General features: G+C 39.6%; 2 protein-coding genes across 2 annotated transcripts in view; one reads left to right on the top strand and one right to left on the bottom strand.

Annotated features, from left to right (window-relative positions):
* LOC119726425 (calcium/calmodulin-dependent protein kinase type 1-like) overlaps positions 1-9,952 on the top strand; it is a 102,821-nt gene extending 92,869 nt beyond the window's left edge. The window contains exon 9 of the mRNA XM_038198079.1: positions 9,734-9,952. Within this exon, the coding sequence (XP_038054007.1) occupies positions 9,734-9,952 (219 nt within the window). The remainder of the gene's footprint in view (positions 1-9,733) is intronic.
* A 7,975-nt stretch (positions 9,953-17,927) lies between these two features.
* LOC119726757 (NADH dehydrogenase [ubiquinone] 1 beta subcomplex subunit 11, mitochondrial-like) lies at positions 17,928-22,815 on the bottom strand. Its single transcript, XM_038198599.1, has 3 exons — positions 22,546-22,815; positions 21,102-21,229; positions 17,928-20,152 (listed from the first exon to the last, which is right to left on the bottom strand). Exons 1-3 carry the CDS (start codon positions 22,783-22,785, stop codon positions 19,993-19,995), a joined length of 528 nt encoding a protein of 175 aa, XP_038054527.1. The 5' UTR covers positions 22,786-22,815; the 3' UTR covers positions 17,928-19,992.
* Between the last annotated feature and the right edge of the window lie 142 nt (positions 22,816-22,957).

Below are 22,957 nucleotides of genomic sequence, written 5' to 3'. Positions count from 1 at the left end.
TCAATGCTAGCGCATGCTTCGCCAAATAAAAAAACGATCTACTAACGGAAATTTCCAACGATGCGTCTATATAGATGCATCGTTGGAAAGGCCTTCTTTAATTAATTTCTTCAAAATAACAGCTTGCCAGAAAGACTAATTTCACATGGAGTTTAGTCCCATTACTATCTTTAAACCTTGCTTTTCAATAATAATTACGTCAGCTACTTTTTGGAAAGCTGCAAATGATGGACTGAGGCTTTAAATCTTTGTATCCTCGTGCATGGTACATTTACGTTGGTCGCATCAAGCACATTCGACCATCGACAGATCATGCAAGCTCTCGTGAATTCTCAACCCACCCCCCCCCCAAAAAAAACAACCCTGGATGTATTTATAATTTACATGTACCTCCACTGTGCCTTTTTGCATCGCTAATGACTTGTTGTTTAGCCAGAATCTAAAAATAGCTGTTTGTCTTGTGAACAGTGACGTCCAATTTACAGGAACACCTGATGCTTCTTGCCACGTTGCACTCCAGCTTGTCTGCAAAAAAAATTCTATTGAGTGCCCCCCCCCCCCCCCCCCTTAAAAAAAAAAACCGAACCCAATTTTGACTTCGCAAAAAAAGGCAGCCTCTGCGTACACGACCCACAAAACTCAACAAAAGCAGTGGATAGTGTCATCCTCCCTTGCTTTTCATATTAAATTTGGGGCACAACATTTTTGAACCCACTATTTTGGGTAACAAAACAATGTTTTGGCCCCCCCCCCCCCCCCAAAAAACCCCGACACTTGTGTTCTGGATTGAGCCTTGGGGTCGTGCAACCTTTATTTCAAAGGTTTTCGAAGAGACACATGTCTTCCATTCATACATGCACGTGATGAGCCTCTCAATATAATTTACTCTCTCCGCAGTGCAATACTGAATTCATTATAAGCTATCCGAATGACTGATGAGTGATGACCTTTACCTTTGCGAAGTAAGAAGCGCAAAACACAACCCTGCACGCTCTCTCCCCAAGTCTCACAAACACAAACGCATCATTGGTCAAGTCACTAACATTACGACCCGAGCTCTCGTTGTCCAGAGCGATATCCCAAGAAATCCCTCACGATTGAGTCATCTTTTAGTCGTGACAATGACGGGTCGCCCCTGCTATCAGTTTAGCTTGTTTTTTGGGGGGTCGTTTTCTCAGTCTAGTCCTTTTGGCAAGATTAATGGCTAGCGAGGCACGTTCACTCTATCAAACCATTACTAACGGTCGCTCGGGTTGAGCCGTGATGAGAAAATGGAGGCATGATCACCCAAGGAGCCAGTGTGGATCGTTTGGTCTCAGTAATCATTTCCATGCGGTGCACTTTGGAACGTGACATGGCACACTACAGTGATAATTTCAGATGGCGTACCTGGTACTTCACAGGTCTATATTGTACTGCCATCATACGTGCACCTTCAGATTTTCTTTCATAATACCTTGTCCGTATTTTGTTTTCATTACATCATTTGAAAGAAAATTTACAATGGTTAAAAGAAGTATAAAAGACAAGTTAAATATGGTTAATGAGAACAAAAGAGTCTTTATACAATTAGGTTTGTAATTTCAGTGGCGGATCTACAGGGAAAGGGGGCCAAGTAACTAAACCCCTCCCCCCTGCAAAAGAAGTGTTGAATGTAATAGCTATTTCATAAAAGAAAAGGACATAATGGTATTCTTGAGTGATTATGCATATTTACGAAAATATGATGAGTGTTATACAATTAAGTTGGTAATTTCAATGGCGTGTCTATGGGGAGAGGGGGTAGGTGGTCTAAACCCCCTCCCTCCATGGACCGCCAAAAAAATAGGAAAACCATGCAGAAAAATGTAGCACATACCTGTGAAAACCCCCTCCATTACAGCTAACGTCCCCCCCCCCCCCCCCCCCCCAGTGAAAACTGGATCCGCCCCTGAATGCCATAGACTCAAAGTACATAGTCCACGGTCACGTAAGCCCAAAAAAAAAGTACATTTGTAAGTTACCCCATTTGTGTTAGTGGAACACAGAAACGTACAGTGCATCTTTTTTTCCCCCTGTGTGATACGTACCATTATACATGTCGACACAATGCATCATCCTGTTTTTGAGGAGTGCATCACTAAAAAGCAGTCTTGTTCGTGCATCACTAAAAAGCGCAATAGTGCCAAGTTTTCCTCCAGATTTTGGGGTCCTATATTTGAACAAGGATGCAGAAAGTACAGACGAAGAGAAAAATAATACTTTGGTTGTAAAGAATGAAATTCTGGCCATCTTTCTTGCTCACCACAAGTAGTTTATTTACAGTCTAAATGGGAGTCTAAACAAATTTGTAAAGTCTGTACCTAACCACTGTTTAGTTTTATCTTTCAAACAGACTCTTTTTTTTTTATCTTTCAACAAAAATAATGTTGATTGACGTTGCACCCTCATTATCTGTAATTAAAACAAGTCTGACAGCTGTGAGGCTGTTTGATGAGCTACTGTTGTCACAAGAGGGCGCTGTTCTCACATTACAAAGCTTGTTCAAAACCCTGGTACACTTCATACTGTCGCCTGGTGAGCTTATTTCAGCCAACTGCTAAACTAAACACAGCAGACGGTTGTTTTGTTTTTCTTCGGATATCGTCCACGCCTTTAGGGGAATGGAGATTGAGTTGATCAGCTGGTGTTAGCGGTGATTACAGCGTTAGTTTTGCAATGATAAGACTCCTTCTTGGACTGACGGGGGAAAAAAAACAAGTCCAGCTTTATTTTTTATCTGTTGAAATAACATCGGGGAGGCGTCCGATAGTCTTTGCATTAGCCCAGTTCTAATCATACCAACCCTTCTGGGAATTTCAGGCCGTGACAGACTGTCACAGAGTCGTCGAAGAGATATGAGGCGTAGCGATTTGTTTTCCGTCGTGCGAAGGTAATTACGCGCCTGCGTTGAGCCCCGCACTCCGTTGCATTACCAATTAAAACATCTGCCATCCATTAGCCGGTGCGAAAGAAAACAACGTCGCCCCCTCGTGGGCCGTTGCTTGTAGTCTTAACGCCGTACCGTTGGGAAGCGGGATTTCCGCCGCGGCAATGTGGTTTAGCCAAAATCCAAGAGAAGCTTTTTTGTTTTTTTTTCCCTCACTGGCGCAGCGTTGGTTTCCGGCTGGTTTGCTAGAGTTTTCTTAGTATAAACTTAAATCTTAATCAAAAGACAGATGCTTCAACACACATCCTAGAAGTCTTGAGATGGGATTTTTGGCTCTTTGCCAAGAAAGTCATCCACTAATGGAGACTTTTAGGGGGTTGATTGAAAAAGCAGTAATGGGGTCCGTAAATCAATATAGATTATTCCAGCAAGTTGTCAGGTCATTGTATCTCATAGACACGACCGAAAGTGCAGACATGTTCCGTACGTGTTCCCCATTAAGCAAGTCATATACTAATGTAGCCAAGACTTTTTCAAGGGGGAGGGGGGGGGGGGCACTAGCATGTGATACTTGGCGGGGATGTATTTAACATGTATGTTTTCTTGGTTATTTGGGACAACATTGCTTGCTTATTTTGTTGTGGGGAAGGGGATATTGTCACTGCTGGTAATCTGTGGGGGATGCCTTCCTGTCCATGTACCTTTGGTAGAAATATGTATTGGCACATGTGACCCTCCAGCACAAAAAACAGTCAGTAACAACAAAACCAATGGCCACTCAAGGTAGCTTGTTGTCAAAAATGCTCATTATTTAGATTACACAAAAACAACTCACAGTGAACATTTATCATGTCTTTATGATATCTACAATGATAATTATTATGGGAAATGCTACCTTTAGGGAGACATTCCCATAGGATTGTGCTGACACATTTTCAAATTTTCATGACCCCTGACCCCATTTTCCCTTATCCTACCCCCACAAATTTTGGTACATTTATTTTCCGGACCTTAGAGCAATCGATCTAGCCTATTTACCAGTGTTGTAGGGAGTTGAGTCTATCACAAGTCACTGCAGGTCCATGACAAGTCCATGACAAGTCCATCATAAGTCCATCATAAGTCCATCACAAATCCATCACAAGTCCATCACAAGTCCATCACAAGTCCATCACAAGTCCATCACAAGTCCATTACAAGTTCATCACAAGTTCATCACAAGTCCATCACAAGTCTATCAAGTCCATCACAAGTCCATCACAAGTCCATCATAAGTTCTCTAGTCTCAAGTCAAGTCACTAGCTATTCAAAAGAACTGTTACAAAAGCATTCACTTGTCACTGTTCATCCTGTTACTTGTGACTGGACTTGTGAAAGGACTTGAGACTAGACTTGTGCACGAGAGGACTTGTGAAATGACTTTTGATGGACTCAACTTCAACACTGCTATTCGCAACAGTAAACTTTTGCCTCTAAATAGAAATTGTGACATTAAGGAGACATTGAAATGTCTCCTCAATCTACCAAGTCTCCCGACATGATGTCTCCTTAGGGGTGCATTTTCAGGGATAACAGTTTGCTAAATGATCAATTTAAGATATATATACAAAAGGATAAGTCTTATGTGGTTATGTGTGCATATTAAGAGAATTTTGCATTTGATTGTGCGGAGAGAGCAACTACATCCTTTGCATCTCTGGGTCTGTAACATGCCGATTCTCTCACTTGACGGCAGCCTGTCCAATCAGGCAAACGTGCCACCGTGGCCAGCTGCTTCACGCGTACACTGTTTGTCTGGTGTGATGCCGAGCGTGGGGAACGGAAAAACAGAAGACTGATTGAAAGAAAATACTGGCTACTTTGTCAGTTAGTGGTGTCATCTGACGTCAGTGAATTGCTATTGTCTTCTCTGCTGCAGTTGAAGATGTCACTGTACATGTGACTTCTATTGCAGGGTTCAGACAAGTGGAATTTTATAGCAGTGACCAGTGGCGTAACTATTGAGAAGGGGGACACTTGCTCCCCAGCGGATATCCGTGTGCCAAAATAGCCTATAAAGTTTTTGCATCAGAAATGTTTTCGATCTTACGGGTGTTAGCAACAGAATCCAGTTGCAAGACCCAACAAATTGTGCATATTTTCCCCAAAAAACGTAGAGTAGCCATTGAGTTGAACTTCAACAGTATAGAGGTTATGAACCCTACGTAAGATTGTGAGCAATTTTGTTGCTTCAAAGAAAACCAAGAAAATGCACAAAGAGCAAACGATCCTCTGTTCCTTTAAAAAGTGTAAGCTCAGCATTTTGAACAGTAATATAAGCGTTGTTTGTGTCAAAAGAGAAACTATACAGATTGAAATGTTATGCATTCTTTTCAGGACCACGCCTAACTGCAAAAAGATATTTATTGTCACAATCGTGTCAGAATGACATTTCTCTCTGTACCTTTGTAGCGGGTCAGTAAACTCATGATTTATGAACGGGGGTATTTAGAACTTGCTGGACTTTCTCTACCTGTGAAATTTGGGGCAAAAATTTAGCTTAGGCAAACAGTTTGTAGACATTCGCATATTTTGGAGTATATCCGTCTTCAGTTAAGAAACTGTATCCGCAAGCTTGCAACTCATGGCAGCGATACTTGATAATTATTAGATTTTCGGCTCCAGTCCAATAGCAACACCCTGGTCCGAGAGACTGTAAAAGGAGACACCGGCATGCCGGTGTATCTATGCCGGGTGAAACACGAGTCGATCAGTGAACCTATATTTGTCACCTTTTCAACCTTAAAAGTTTTCATTAATTTGTCCGATAAGAGAAATCAATATCGCTGGGTATATAATACCTCGCAGGGTTGTGAGAACAACCATCTGTGGCTTGCGGCTACGTCTGTTAGCTGTGCAGCTTGTGAGGAAAAAAAAAGAAAAGAAAGGAGAGTTTTGAGTCTTTGTTGTGCCGGATTTCCATTTCATCTTTGTCGAGGGGAAACTTATACGCACTGTCTTCACGTGCACGCATACTTCTAGATCACCTAGGGAGATAGTGCTCTGTTAAAAAAAGATTGAATTTTTGGGGGAGAAAAGAGCAGGACTTGGTGCTGATCTGTGTAACCTTACTCAGTTGGACATGTCTTGAGCCAAGCAACCAGGACCTCTCTGCATTGATTGGTGGGTGTCCGGTGGACCTATCCACCCACGGATTGCTCACATGTGGCCTGGTACATGACGGTCCAACCCTGGAGCTGTGAAATCAACTCCCTGACTTGGATTATCCCGAGTTTTTTAAACTAAGCTTAGCCTGAGTTTTTTTCTTTTCCATTTGGAAATGAATCCAAGCCCGTATTGTCAACTTGCCCAAGGCTGAATCCTGTGATATGTGCAAAAGGTGGTTTGGATGAAAGTGTTTGATAGGGAAATATGGAACTCTGGTTCAGCCCTGTTTTCCTGCGTCCAATTTGAACTTCGTGATTTCTTTTGCTATCAGTTGAATGCAAGTAAGTTTATATGATAGCAAATAAGACCGTTTTTGCCCATTTGCTTCATTTCCGTGTAATCACACTGCAGTGGAATTGTGAATCTAAGGTTTTGCCCTTCACTGTGGTATGCTCACCGAAAGAGTGTTCTGAGGAAAAAACCTAAACAAGCTTGGTCACATGGGACTCGAACCCCAGACCTGCTTTCTGCTAGATATCTTAACCAAGTCTTGTCAGGATCAGAGGTCCAATCGAAATCGGGGCCGATTTCACGAAATGCTAAGACTTGCTTAGGAAGGGTTGTCTTAACTTGCGACTAGTCCTAGGATTGATTTCACCAAACTTGAGATGCGTTCAACACCTAACTTCCTTAGCAACGCGGCTGAACTCTTCTTAACTTAAGATCGGTCTGAGGGTCGTCTAATCTCGTTAATTACGTGTGTTTTAATTTGTATATCATCTGGAAATCATTGTTGTTAAAGATGAGTATCGGCCTAGAGTTATAGTTTCGAGGATGAACACTGTTGTAGAAACAGATTTGAAAAGATTTCTGATATGTGGGCAGTTTTAATTTGAAAAAAAGCTTGTTTACAGAATTTTAATTTAACGCCAACACCTAGATGACTAAATTTAAAATAGAGTGATGGAACAGGGAGCAAGAATGACTGTATCATATCTTGTGTAGACTTGCCTTGTGTGTGAAATTGATTGAGTGGAGTAAGTTTTCTGGCGAGAGTTTGTGTTCTATGCAAGCGCGCAGGAAGTTAGTTTTGTGCGTTTCTTTTCCACGACTGTTTCGTCAAGCTGTAAAACCAAACATGAAACAGCCATCGAATTGGTAGTTTTGATGCGTCTTGCTTAAGATGGGTTTAGTGAAAATCGGTCTGAGGACGCGTCTTAAGTAAGATCGATCTTAGAGCGGGGCCTCGTCTTAAGTAAGATGAGTCGCAAGATAAGACGAGTTTCGTGAAATCAGCCCCCTTGGACTGTGATTGGTGAGAACGTCAGGGGGTGGGGCTGAGTGGATTGATCTATTGATTCCAATCGGTCACTCTGCTTAACTATTTACTCAGCTTGGTCATAATGGACAGAGGACACACTACACTATCCATTCAGGGTTCATCTTACTTGTCATAGAAATCATGGAATGTCCTTATGAAGGATACGGGAAACATCCCACTCAGAAAAAGTTAGGAAGTATTCATAAAACAACCTGGAAACACTTAGTGGTGTGGTTATATATCTGACTGTATTGTATGACTATTAGGACCATATTTGCTGAATGCTGGCACTGTTTTAGGCCAAAGTTTTGCCGGTGGGGGTGCTTTACATTGAAATAAGTACTTTTGGAGGACTTTATTTTTTTGATATTTTGTTTTTAATTTAGCTGGGAAAAAAAGTAAAATTTGGGAATCAAGAAAAGCCAAGTTCATACAAACTGACTTAAATCATACAAAGTATTCAATTTATTCAATAAGACAATGGTTTGTTAACATCAGGTTGTACCCAAAAACACAGAAATCTTGCTTTCTCCCTAGCAGCCAAGATCTCTCTGAATTTGGGCGATTCACAACGCAGTGCGCCACTAAGAGCCCTGAAGAGTTAATTTTTTTCTCAAGTTTACGGTCAACAAAACATGGCCCATTTGACCGAGCGTCAGTAGACAACTTTAGAGCTAACTTGTTATAGAGTGGGGTATAGCGTTCTGCTGGTGCTGCCTTACAAGAAGCACCATATTGATAAAAAGAAAGGGGGAAATTACTTGAATCATAGGCTTATGAAACTACTGACCGGAAAAACTAAAAAATTTTCAATGTCCCCCGCTGCGAATTTGACAACCATCTCCCACAATGAACTGGGAAAAATGAACTCTCAGTGGCAAACTCCCCTGACACCCCAACACCCCCACACCCCCTCCCATGTTTTTTCATGATCAACCTTCATGTATGTTAGGACCCTTTAGCAGACGTGAATGGAAAAAAAAAATCTTGGTATTGATTTGCTGTCTTGACCACCTCCGCACAAGTGATTGGAGGTCTGACGAAGTGGATCGATTGTTTTGAGTGTGGCTTGACTGTCAGCTGGGCAATATACTCCGGTTAACCAGGCATGCAACTTTTCTTCGGATCGGCTGATTTCCTCTTTTTTAAATTTCCATATCAGCCATTTAGAATTAAAAAAAAAAACCACCGTACAAAGTCTTCTGATTGGAATTTCCTCTTTTTGTGTGAATTTACAGTTGCATGCGTTGGTAACCACTAACCATGGCAATGGATAACCCTGTCCGGTTTTTATTGGGGGACAAAGGTCACGTTGCATAATTGGCCCTCAATTGAAATTGATAACTTCTTTTTTTGTCAATTCAATGATAATTTGAAAAATATGGTTAAATTGGTTGTGAATGGTACAATAGAAATTTCTTCCCGGTCAAATTTTTTTCTTTTCAAAATTTAGATTGTGTGTGCGGTTGATAATTTTAGATAAATATTTTCAGTGAATCATCAATGGTGCACTGCGTAATTTTTGTGGGTTTTTAATGAAAAAAAATAGTAATAACTTTGCTTTATAGTAATATTGTTATCACGGCATTGTCAATAACTATTAGTATTTTTAAAATACTCTACCCCTCATTTTTAACAGAACATTTGCTTTGGATCTAGAATTTTTGTTGCTGTCTTGGAGGAATGTTATTGAAAAATGATCACTGAAACAGTCCTGAGGCATTGTCAATGGTATTATTAATTGGAAGCCTGTAATTAATTAGGCACCTGTTATTAATAAGGCACCCGTTGTTAATTGGTGGACCGAGATAGTATGTTGAGATACGGTGTCCCAGCTGTACGTTTGATTAGTTACAGCGGAGCTAGCAACGCATTTGTGATTTATTATCTGTGATTTATTGAGTGTCGCTGGGAAATTGCAGCAAGTTGAGCAAATCCATCACCGTCGCTGGCATTGGTGCCATCAGCTTAATTACAGAAGCCCAAAAAAAAAGCATTTTCAGATTGGAGTGCACCACATCATTATAGAGGCTGTTTTTTTTATTATTATGAACGTTCAAAGGGGTTGGACATCATTTAACACTAGAGGGCGATGTTTGTGAGATGCTAGTCAGAAACCATAAACCAATATGTACCATAGCCAGGGATCAGGCAAAAGTCACGATGCTAGCAACATTAGCAATGCTGTAAACAACACTTTGAGATCTTAAAACATTAGTGAAAGAATAAAGGTCAATATACAGTCGGCCATATTTTTTAGCCGTGTTTTATGACCTTTATATTATAACCCAGTTTTGTTGACCGTTGTTTGGGCAGAAATGTCAACATGTCCCTCTTTGTTCTCTGTGTTTTTCCAGCAAGCCTTCAATGCAACAGCCGTGGTGCGTCACATGCGCAAGCTGGGGCTAGGAGAATTAGCAGCTGCGGCCAATAACAACGGCGGGCAACCGCAGGGTGCACGCAGCGACGACAAGGATACCAGCGCTGGACGGCAGCAAAGCAACAGTACACTACCGGGCACCGGGGAAGGACAGCAGAGTGCAAGCAGCAAAGGAGCATCAGAATCAAGGAGATGAGTCCGGGTACCAGACTTAACAACAGCGCCCTCTCCCTCTAAATACAAAAAAAAATGTTTACCTAATTGTAACACATTTTTTGACATACAATGCCAAAACCAGATCGTTGTGTACTGAGCTATCAGCAAATTCCACTTTTGATTCAAATTTTCTGATTAAAAAACAAACAGTCAAAATCTTTTTCTTCTTCTGCTCAGATGCAAACAATAAGCTAAGTGAACTTGAGAAAACATAAAATTGAACTTAAACCCTACAGCAAATTAATCTGTTATGATATGAACATTTTGTGCCCAAGTCCCCTGCTTTGTTCAACATACTTTCATCGTATGTAATAAATAATATTCAAAAAAATACAAAAAAAATATATAATCTTTTATCTCTGGTTTGTTTTAAAACTTTTTCCACAGTTTCTAAAAAGAGCCTCATTTGTACTATCAAGATTCTGGTTCTAGCATTGTGAGTCATGTGTAATTTATCTAAATTTAAATATGAACAATATGGGTTTTCTGTAAATATATTCAGCCTTATTATGTCCTCTTCCTTCCAACATTCAGCTGCCACTGGTCAATTTAGATTTTTAATGTCCCCCACCCCCTGCCTGATATCCCCCCTTCACATATAAAAACGCCCCCTTTTGGATCAGCCCCTGCATGTAGTCATGCTGGATGGTTGGTTGGTAGAGCGCCAGTTCGCCGTTCTAGTGGTTGCAGGTTCAAACCCTGCCCCAGCCAATTTCGTTGTACACTTCCTAATCAAACATAGAAGGTAATAGTTCCTAGTCAGCAAGTTTTATCCCTTGCGTAGTAGAATCAAAAAGCGAAATGAGGCAGAGACGCTAAGACAAGATACTGTGTTGTGTGTACCTTTGAGAAAAAAACTTTCTTATAAAAAGTGAAGCTGAAGAAATAAATGTAGCTCATGCATCTAAGTCTCATATAAAAAGGTCCAACTTTGTACATTTCCTTGAACTTTTTGATGCTGTTATTGATTCAAAACATCATTGCCTCTAAGTGTTATCAGTAGAACCATTTAAAACCTAGTTCAGTGGGCACCATATTCATACATTTATTATAAAATTAAAAGATGTTGACCTCAACTTCTGTTCAACTATCACGCAGACAACAATTGTGAAAAATCAAACACGGGAGCCTGTGACTAGGCTAGTCAGTGTTTGGTACCAAGACTTCACACACAAACATTGAATGTGGACTGGTGAGACTTTACACGCTCTTTTGTAGACAGAACACATCAGAAAAGTGTTGATACATTTTTGATCGCCAATTTTGGCCTTTTTAAAAAATATTGGTACCATTTCGATTCAATTTCAAACTTCCTTCATTCGTAAACACAAATTGTCTCCATCTTGGCAAAGTTTTGTCCAATACATTTTGGCTAATTTTTAAAAAATTTGCTCTAAAGAAATGCGCTAGTATAACCTACAAAAATATAAAGAGAGTATTGGACTTAAATGTAGACCCTAAGTCCGGCTCGAGGTTTGAATATCTTTGATTCTTCGATACCTGGTACATATTAAAATCATAACTACCTTGATTTTTATAGTAAAGAGAATGGATATTAAGTCAGTACGATTGAATTTTGAATGTGGAGGATGAAATGTTGGGTTTTCCCTTCACCTACCTTTAATATCAAGCACTATACTGTCACTGCAACGAACCCGCAAGAAAAACTCACAAGCTCATTTGATTGAACTTGAGTCTATGATCGCCGGCGAATTCCCATAGACCTCTGCTCTAGCAAGCAGGTGGTCTTGGGTTCGAGTCCCAACATATCTAGTCTTAGTCCACAAAACTGGATTTGGATTGTTATTCCCCTACATTGCAGGCAGTGCCGCGACAAACGCGGTAAAGTGACCGTGGCGACGGAGGTCTCTATCTCAACAAGATGAATCAAATCTAGTCTTGGCAATATTGGCAGCGCTACCCAGGAGATTTCGAGCGTACCTCGCGTGCATGCATTAGCTTGGATACAGTGCTCGTGAGGTGTGCTTGGAATTTCCTGGGTAGCGCTGCCAATATTGCCAAGGCTGGGTTCGATTCATCTTGTCGATAGCAACCTCGCTTTTCAAGTACTGGCTGTATATAAAGGGAATAAAATTCAAATCCAGTTTTGGACTAAGACTACAACTTATTTAGATTTTGAGTTTTGAATTTGTATTTTTTTTTGCAGAATTTGAGACAGTTCTAAGTAAACAGGGCTGTTTTCTTACAAGTGTTTATAAAGACTATGTTGGTGAAGGGATAATCCAATTTTGAACACAAGACTGTGTTTGCTATTTTATATTGAAATCAATATGTTACATCAACGTATGGACTGGTCAAGTTGATAAATGTCAAAAATTTGATGTCCTTGTTCTCAATGCATATATTACAATCACCTTTCTTTATTTACATGTATGCTCGTTGTGATGTATGGTATGTTATGATTGTTGCTAAGATTTTTTTTCTAAACAAAGTTATGCTCTCCGATACCTGCACATTTGCTGTTGCCAAAACACTCAGAAAAAAAACTGACAGTACTTTTAAGGAGGTCGTCTAATATCTTCTTACTGTAAGATTGCAAAAGTTTAAAACATTTACAACTAAACACAATTTTTTTTTCTTCGTGAATCAATGAAGATGCTTTCAGCATACTTTGCCGTTGGCAGTAATGTGATTGAGAGAAGGACAGGACATTGATCATCGTGAAATTTAAGAAATGCCGGTGGGGCAAATAGGTTCATAGCTCTTTGCAATTGACAGGGCCATCTCTGGCAAAAACCAAGTCTTGATATATGCATTTACCAGTTGAAGAGTTTTTCCTGCAACTATTTGCAGGAAAGTGAAACCTGAGTTTGAGTCAAGTCCATCACAAGTCAACCACAAGTCAAAATCATCTGCCAGGTGTGCTGATGGCGCGTGAGGACTTAATGTTATTTTACAAATTTTCAGACTTGGTGTGTCTCAACCAGTGGGTCCGGGTCCCTTGGATGTCCATGAGCTGGATATATTACCTCAATTGCTCCATGCCATCTGCACATTTAGAGCAAACTGGTCGATACGATGAGGGCCAAGCTTGCTATATTATGTCGTTGATGAAGACATTGGTATTTTCTTCAGATAGTTCTAGCCGGGGGGGGGGGGGGGGGGGGCGCTGCGGCCAAAAATAAATTTTTTGAAATTTTTTTAACTTCTTACAAATTCTAAAAAAAAAATTGTGAGCCTCCCCCCCGCCCCCCCCCCCCAAAGCCAAATCCTGGGTGCGCCATTGGTTTTACCTGTGGACTCTGAGTCCTTCACAAGTTCCATCACAAGTAAATTCACAAGTTCTATCACAAGTAATTGGTGATAACAGTAACAAAGGAATGCCTTTGACACAGATCACTTGGATAGCGTGTGACTTGACTTGAAACAGGATTGTGATTGACTGGACACCAGACTTGTGATGGACTTGTGATGGACTTGCGATGGCTTGTGATGGACTTGTGATGATTTGTGATGGACTTCTGATGGACTCGGCAACACCACTGAAAGAAGACCCCCTCAATAGTGAAAATGGCCAGATATTGAACGACACTTGAATGCAATTAAAAAGTCAAGAAAGTTTTTGTTATTTCATTGTTAAAAAAAAAGTGTATTTTGAGTTTCAAAATTGTGTGTGCAATGTGGCTGAACTCATTCATCACCGCTATCTGTCAGTGACCAACCTTAGAAATGCACAACGCTTTGATTAATTTCCAGCTTTTAAAGTGTTAGTAGTGTAGTTTTGTCCATTCGTAAAGCTATTTCGAGGTCATTTATGTAAACAGTTGGTTTATCATCCTCAACAAATGCTGTTCATTTTATCTGAGAAGGCTTTGATGATGAAGCCACAATGTAGATCCAAGATTATACAGGGTGAGTCAAAAAAAGCGAAACCCAAATGTCGGGACCATTTTTTAGTGAAGTTCTGCATGTAGCCCTTTCAAAATCTAGGATATTTTAAACACAACCACCGTTTTAAAGTTCTGTCCAGGGATCACAAAACGAACGCACACCTTTCTTGTGATCCGTGGACAGAACTTTGAAACGGCGGTTGTGTTTAAAATTCCGTCACTTGAAAATTATATGAGTGATTTGAATGATTCTTGTACTAGAAAAAAGCTTATGAATTGGGCTTTCATATCCTAGATTTTGAAAGTGCTACATGCAGAACTTCACTAAAACAATAGTCCTGACATTTGGGTTTCGCTTTTTTTGACTCGCCCTGTAGTTTATAACTGGTATTTAATAAGCACCTTTGCCAGAGGATATATTGTACAAAGCGCTGATTATTACCTCTGTTCATCAGGTCATGAGACAATTTTGTCCAGTAGCTCAGGATCAGCGCATTCTGGTCTCTACTGAGGTACCCACTTATACTCCAGGGTGGAGAGAGGCAATTGTAGTAAAGTGTCTTGCCCAAAAACAAAAAAACACCATGTTCCCATTCAGGGTTCGAACCCACGCACCATGGCACGTGGGTCAAACACCGTAACTATCAGACCACAGTGCTCCCCTTTATTAAAAAAAGGGGAACTAAACTAGGATGTTATTTTTGAAATGACCGTTGAAAGAACATTTTGAATCGCTATTATTGGAGGCATTTTTACGTGGAGCAGTCTTTCAGTATCCATCACACAATGTTGATTTGTGATGCTGATGATCAGTTGCGTGTATTTGGTCTTAATCGTAACAGGCGAAGAGCGATGTTGTAATTTACAGACAAAGTATACCTGGACATTTAACAGGGTAACATGGATTAATTTTATCACGTCATAAAAAAAACCTGTGGATTCAAACAAGCAATGAATATGTGACTTGATCGTGAATGAAAATGCTGGCAAATTCTGTTGCCCGTTTTCTTTCACGATTTGCAACTTTTGTCTCGGTACAATTTCTCTTATACATTTAAAAAAAATCACCACAAATGGAGATATCATTTTTAGAGCTTTTGGATTGATATTAGACTTTTCTGTTCAACAGTTTGATTAATGAGGATACGGAATTTGTAAAAATGTGGCTTATCACATCAGCGCTTATCAGCGGACATTTTGAAAAAAGGGGTGATAACACCCAAAAAGCTGCCACCGCTGCAATGCTATCACATATTTTCCAACTCTGGAGGTGTATACCTTGCCAAAAATCGCTATGACGATTATTCCCCTCATTTGATACCGGTGGCAAAAATTTTGGACTGAGGCTGATGGCCTATTTGACATAGAATCCAAATTAGAAGGTAAATAAAGACAGTCGTTTTTTTTTTTTTAGTTTTTTTTTTACAATTCCATGTCTGCTATGTAGTACAGCATGCCACAACTTATGGAGAAGGGGGATGGGGAGGGGGCTCCTTTGCGTGTTGACATTTGGCCAGGGATTGCTGAAATGTCGAGCCAATGTACTTTATCTGGCTCCTTCAAGAACTGTTTGTAATTCAACCATACCTCCGTCTCATGTCCTTTTTCCCCCGCGAGTCTGGACAGGAGCGTGGTCTGAATCGTAAGTATGTGGAGCTCGTGTTCCACACACAAAAAAAACATGAGAGCTGCGCCCACAAAACCCAGACAAAGTTGACAAATTTAGGGTTTTTAAAAAAAATAGGCTTTGGCATTTTCAAATTCCTGAGGTTCTCGGCTTTAAAATGATATATGATTTGTATAGGTACCCTCATTCTATCACAGTCGGGGAAGGATTAAGTGATAAAACTCTGACAACCCATTAATGAGATGAACATGTGTTGAAATAGTTTGTGTGTAGATTTCTATGCACATTGGTTTTTTTCACAAAATCGAGCCAAAAAAGACAATTCTGCTTGATGGATTATATTCATATTTTGGGAAATTGTAAATTCATAGTTGCTGATTCAGAAAACCTCAAAATGGTCAGTTCCACCTGATTCACGTGCCCTTTGTGCAAAAAAACAAACAAACCTCTGCAAGTTTTTTTTCCGGGTTTCGTGGGAGCAGATCTCATCAAAACACTGTTGTTCTTGTTGTGTATATTACATTTTGTAAAATTTAATGCCATATAATCATCATGGTGAATAATTTGTATGAAACTAAAAATGCATATTTTGTGTACAAATGTTGACATTGGAAAAAAAAGTACTTAAAAGGTGTAAGTAGCAAAATTAACATTACGTAGAGTTTTGATATTAAACTGTGCTCCTATTTGCATATATATTTCTTTGGGAAAATTATGATTCCTTGAACAGCGACTTGTAAGTTTAAAGCTTCGTTAGAAAGATTTTTTTTTATATAGATGCTAACATTGAAAGATACGTTTGAAGTTAACAATGGAATATATCCAATCCGCTATTTAAACTTCATCTTTCCACAATTGAAGCAAATTATAAGAAGACACGTTAAACTTTCATCACTGTTTATGAAATGGTTCAGAATATATTCACCCTATCAATAAAAAAAATAATAAATAAATAACTCAAGAAAATACTTTAATTCTAGCAAGGTCAAAACTACGTGGCTGTTTCAGAATTTTGTTGTCCAAAAAAATTGAAGTTTTGTGCAATTTTTCATAGGAAGCCAGTGAATTTGTTCTTCAGAAAAATCGAAAGCATAATTTCAGTCAGCGGCTAAGCAGCAATGTCTGCTAAGCTCATTTCATTGTTCAGCAATTATCAGCCGAGTACCAGCCATAAGCAGCATACACAGCATGGCATTTTTGACTGGTATTAAACCTGTTCTTGCTTAGCAGATTTTTGCATTTTGCTTAGCAGTAACATGAAATTAACCCCGGATTCTAACTTAGGAATGAAAAATTCAACTGTTGATGTCATGAAATTCGTTGGCTTTCATTTGAACCGGCCTCGACAATTATTTTATTTGTGTGTCAATAGTGCCACAAAAAGCACAGTGAGAGTTATTTTGAGCAATGAGCTTGCTTTGAAAAACAGAAAAAAGAAAATTCAACCCCAAAAACAAACAAACCAAAATACAAAACAACAGTCTCTTCTTCAAAGTCAAATCTAAAAACATGGGTAGATTTTGTATTTCTTGAATATCTTCTTGACCTTTCAGGTTACATCTTAAGAATCTAGTTAAAAGCTTAGAAGTTATCATTGGCCTTAAAATGAAGTTGCTGTCGAGAGAACAATTGTCCATTTGGAAAGTGAGGAGTAGAGGTCTCGAGCTCATGGGCCAAAATGATAGTGATAGTGATATTACAAAGGGCTCCCGCATTAGGCAAGAAATCAGAACACATGCCTAGCTGTCGTTCGTAGTTCCTCCCATCAGTCTGTAGCGCATGTAGATCGCGAGTGAAAGCCCTCAACAGACCACACGTTTCGGGTCAAACTTGTACATTTTTGAGTGCCTTTTTAATAAAAAATGCAAATGGGAGCTTCTATCAAAAGTGTGTGGTTATTACAAAACGGAAATCATTTTTGGTCGTTTCCGGATTGTTTGTTGATTATATTCCTTCTCCTTATATAAAAAAAAAAATTATCTGAATTATATATACAGGTCTATTTGTTTGTATATGTGAGGCTTTGTGAAATAGGATGATATATTGGTATTGTACAGTACGTATACATGTACGTGTGTAGAAATAGACGCAGTTGTATGTGCATTATAGATGTAATGTTCAATTTTTGTTTAATTATTCTGACCAGTGATTTCAAACATTTTTGTATCATCAAGTTTACAAATTTATGAAAAAAGTGACTATGTAGAAGTTAAAATAAACTTTTTTGTTGCCCGAGATGGAATGGGGAAAATAATTTTTTGGGGTGGGTGTTGTCCAGTTATTTACATGTTGTGGAATCGTTGGTTTACAAAGAAAACAATTTTTGGCTTATCATTTGTGGTATAAAAACAGAAAAGGGGTTGATTGAGATATTACAATTAGCACCAACCAATAACCACAACCTTTTTTAGGGGGGGGGGGGGAAGATGTTGGTAAGCAAACATAGACATAAACAAATATAAATGGGTCAACAGCAGTCCTTACTTCAGTCCAAATGTATTTAATCTCAAAAACAACTCAAAATCTGTTATTTTATATTACACTGATCAAAATGCAAGGGTTACTAGTTTAAACAATTTTTAAGTATTTCCAATGGTATTCAAATCAGTTAACTGCATGGACCTTTAGAAGTCAGGACAGAGCTACATCAGACTATATAAGTTATCCCGCGAGTGGAACACGGAATAATGTGCGTGTGTACTACATATCAAAAGGCCGAAGGCCGAGTGGTATGTGGAACACAGACGCACAACATTTTCCGTGTTCCACGAGCGCGAGCGCGATAACGAATTTATCTTCAAGCAAACTTGGCACACAGTAAAGATGAAACACGCATTCAGTGCACGATCTTTTCAGTGGTTATCCTATTGCAGGTGCGTGTTGTACGATATGATGCGCGCATCTTAGAAAAGAGCAATACGCAGAGTGTGGTATGGACCGTGGCCGTGCTACATGGTTATATGTAGCACGGCTTGTTGCCATGGATCGACCAATCAGGATCAAGGATTCAAGTTTACGTGAAGATAAAACCACTTGAAACAAACTATCATGCTCCAGTTTGTTTGTTGATTTCGAAATAACTTTTTAACCCTAACCCCATGAGCACTTTTACTAGAAAGTATCCTGAATCTGCCAAAATCCAACAATTTTGTCATGCAAAAACAATGTTGGTGTCCCGAGTCCACCAGAATCCACCAGTAAAGTACATATACCTCATACACACCAAACATTTGAGATCCTGAATCCATTAAAGTCCCCCAACTGCTCAACATGGAGGTATCCTGCATCCATCAAAATCCTGCAGTACCGCTAAGGCTTACTGTCCTGAATCCGCCCAAATCCTCCAAAACAGGGGTGTGGATTTTGATGGATGCAGGTACGTTAGGGTTAATTATCTTATGCCAACTTATGGCTCTCTGCAGGTTCCATGCAAAACAAGGGTGCCATGGGATCTATTTGAAACACCAAGTCGGAGGAGAACATCGTCCACTGATGGCACACAAACCAATTTTGTGCAACGAAACAAAGCCTCTGCCCTAACGACCACATCCATGAACATGACATTATTCTTGTACAATAATCAACAAAGCATTTTCATACCCTTTAGAACCAGAGTTTTATACCAGTCTGTCACACGCCACCACAAGTCGTCCACTCTTACAAGCTTTTCAAATGAACTGTAAAAAAGGCATTCCTTTGTCACCGTTCTCCTGTTAACGCGATTGACTTGTGATCAACTTGTGATTTACTGATTAACACAATTCCCGTAAGAGCCATATTTATAAAGCTCCCATCACAGCAAAGGACAACAATACAATGCACTACTGTCTTTAATAGCAGTTTATTATGAAACTCTCACCCAAAAAAAATATGGAAAAAAAAATCTGAACTAGATTCAGAACATTGAGTTTCTGTAGCCGTTCTCAACATTCCTCTGATATCAGACTTCACAGATACTGGATCTGCACGTAAAATGTTCAACTATCGTATCGATTCCAATTGTCTGGATCTCTCATCATGTTGCGACTTGGCGTACTCTCACTTTGACCACAAATAATGCACACTCAAGTGCAAACTTTGGGTTTGCAGTGGGTACGTTACCTTTCAGAAATCTTTCATGCAATACGTTTTTTTTTTTGCCATCACTGCTCAACTTCAACAGAATATTACAAATCAAATATTTAGGGAAACACATTCCTTTCAAACAAAATTCAATCCTACTTTACTAATTTTTTTTTTTATACAACAATGCAAACTGACGTATCACTGGAGTAGATTTACCCACATCTCTCATGTAACAGAAATAAAACCACAAAACGAGACGTAAGAAATGATCATGCTCAACTTTCAAGTCACAGTTGACTTTTACAGAGCTTCCAATTTCATGAACATGAAATGAACATTTTCTTCCGTTCATAACTGCTCGAAATTTCTGTTGGATAAAAGTCACTGTGATTGGACACAGGGTGTCATTTCTGACCAGTGATACATTAATTTGACCAATCAGATTCCTTGTTTTCTAAAACAAAGACCCCGATCCCCCTAGCGATGGAGATTCTTCCACACTCTCTCTTCCTCCTCTTCCGACGGCAGCACGATTTTGTCTGGATCGCTCATGTTGGCATCGATCAGCGGTACCCCCTTCTTTCGCCGCTCGTTGATGACAATCTCTGCCTGTCTCCGTGCCCACTGACGACCGTTGCTGAAGAGACACAAAAAAAATGACACTACAATCTTTGGCTTTGCACAGTGGAGAGCATAAATTGGAAGAAGTTTGCAGATACACTGTGTGAACCAGAGATGTTTAACTAACTCTTCTTGTTCTTTTCAGAACTATTTTTCTATTATTTAGTAACTTTTTTGCAGTGTATCCAGAAGCTTGTCCCACGGAGAGATGACATTCATATTAAGCCCAAACTAAAGCAATTTTCGGGAAAAGTTGTGCAAATCTTGAAATCTACACCTTTTAAAAAAATATGATATTCACAATGGAAACTTTTTTCCTGTTTACTAACCAGGAAAAATAAAAAAAAGTCAAATGTTCATGACCTCAAAAAATACTGCAGTCATTTTTGGGCAAACTCTCTGATAATTTCACCTGACAATTACATGATAACTAGACATCTAAAGGTATGGAATTCAATTTCAAGTATCTTCTATAGTGAATATCATGTAAAAAAAAAAACAGTCCCGATTTTGATGTCCCTTAACACAACTTTTCCCCATACTCAGCCATCACCACTGTGTGGCTCACAATATGCAGGGAGTCCAGTATTTGAGCCACATTTGGGGCTAGGATGAAGGAAGTCTAAGGATCAGACATCCCTATGTGCAGAGCCGTGGTCGAACACCTGATATATCCTAACATGCAAAATGTTATGCAACCCCGCGCCAGCCAATCGGAGTCAACTTTAGAAACTGTGACGTCATTTCGATCAGATATGTGGACTAAGCTGTTGATTGGTCAATTTGGATGCCACGTTTTTGTAATACAACAAGGGGTTACTGAAGACACGATATAGAAGTAGCCTGCTGAATGGTAATCGCTTAATCTGCTCATAGATCCTTGCTGTGCGGGAGATATTCCACAGATTAGGTGAAGGCAGACTTTCTCTGAAATCTGGAGAAACCCAAGGCCAGGCTCTACTCACCTTTCAGGTAGGTAATGTACATACAGCGGCGCAACCACCATTAAAATGGAGAAACCCATAAAGAAGATCCAACGATACGACCACGTGTCAATATGGGGGTCCTTGCTGAAGCCGTGGGAGACATAACCCTACAAACCACACAATTGAAAAAAGTAAACAAAAATTCAAATGTTTTCTTCAGATGTTTACTGCAAAGGAGCAATATCCCATGACTCTTCTTCAGATTTTGCAAATAAACGCATCACTACATAACGTTAAGGGCCTAGGCCCTGTGCCCAAATAAAAATGTTTTCAACTTTTGCAAATGCAAGGACTTTACTCTACATTAACTAAACAATATAAAACATACACATTTGAGGAACAAAAAAAGGAAAAAAATGTTGCAACCCGACGCCACTTTTCTCTTCATATATCATTTCAATGAAGGTCAGTTGATGCAAAAATGATGAAAAGACATGAATCTGGGACTGAGAAACATTTCCAATTTTGTTAAGAAATATTTATCGTCAGACCCCCTAAAATGACGAGGATATGTTTTGACGCACTTGCATTCAATTTGCGTTGGACAATGCGTGTGGGTTGCAAGCGTTATCTGCGTCAATTATGGTGACTCGGGGATACAACATTTTCTTGACTCTCCATAGACTTTGTACACAACCGCTGAAGTGGCGTTAGGTTACCCGGAAAAATTCTGCCAACCGGACACCACTTACCTGCCGCCAAACATCCAAATGTTCACCTTACCTTGTGATTTCAACCAAGAGGAATCCAGGAAAGAGTGGACATGCGAAAAAAAATTGGTAAAAATGTGTTTTTGGAGCACATTTTGCATGCACATGTAGTGCAGATCTGAGTTGAAGCAGCCGGTCAAAACTGATTGAAGTGTCTGGAACAGCGGTACGTTATACGCATGACATCGATAACCATGACGTCGCATGAGACGTCGCATGAGCCGGCCAATGATAGTCATGATAGTGCAATACGTCATTATGAATATTTATTTTCTCATGAATATTTAGTTTATTTCAATGCATACTTCAAATACGTCAAAAGATTGATCATTGCAACAGCGATCGTGCGTGGCCTAGCGGTTAAGAGACTCGTGTATCAAGCAAGCGTCCGAGGTTCGAATCTCGATGAAGTGAGCGACTGATTGATAAATAGAAATTAAGGAAAGGGGGGGGTGAGAGTAGAGGAGGGAAAGTGGAGGGAATAACCATAAAAGAGGTAACTTTTGGCGCTAGAAAATTAATTGAAAAAAGTGGTGTCCGGTTGGCAGAATTTTTCCGGTTACCCAAAATCTCTGCATTAAATCAACTTTTCTGAACTAGCCTAGAAACTACACTTTTTAAAAACAAGTCTTTTAAATGTTATCAATGTATACGATATTTTAAGTCTGTTCATCCCCCCACTACCCCTGCAGCTAAACCACGCCCACACTCACCGGGTCGTTTGGGTCCACACTCGGTTCTCTCTTGCCTTCCCTGATAATTTCTTGAATTCTTTCCTCATCAACTTCTGTCCGCCTACCGGTGACATATTCTGACTGATTCACTTTCTTACTTGTGGAACTATAAATACGAACTGGTACTGCAGGAATATGCGTTCTTAATCTTGAAGAATTCCGCTGTAAAAGGGTCATCAAACGTGAACCAACTCTCGTTCCTCTCACGAGGGCCGCCATCTTGATTACCCACAATGCATCTTCAGAAACGGTAACGCTTTCTGGGGTAGACCATTTCAGGAGAGGGTGGAAATAAATTTTGTGTATTGATAGACATCTTTTAAATGAGCTTAAAGCTTGATTGTAGCACCTACAAAATCTGAAATGATTTTTAGATCGAATTTCATACTTA

This window comes from Patiria miniata, unplaced genomic scaffold (assembly GCF_015706575.1).
Source record: "Patiria miniata isolate m_02_andy unplaced genomic scaffold, ASM1570657v1 HiC_scaffold_2, whole genome shotgun sequence".
Taxonomy (NCBI): Eukaryota; Metazoa; Echinodermata; class Asteroidea; order Valvatida; family Asterinidae; genus Patiria; species Patiria miniata.
Note: the sequence above shows the minus strand (reverse complement) of the source record. Positions and strands in the feature narration are given on the sequence as shown.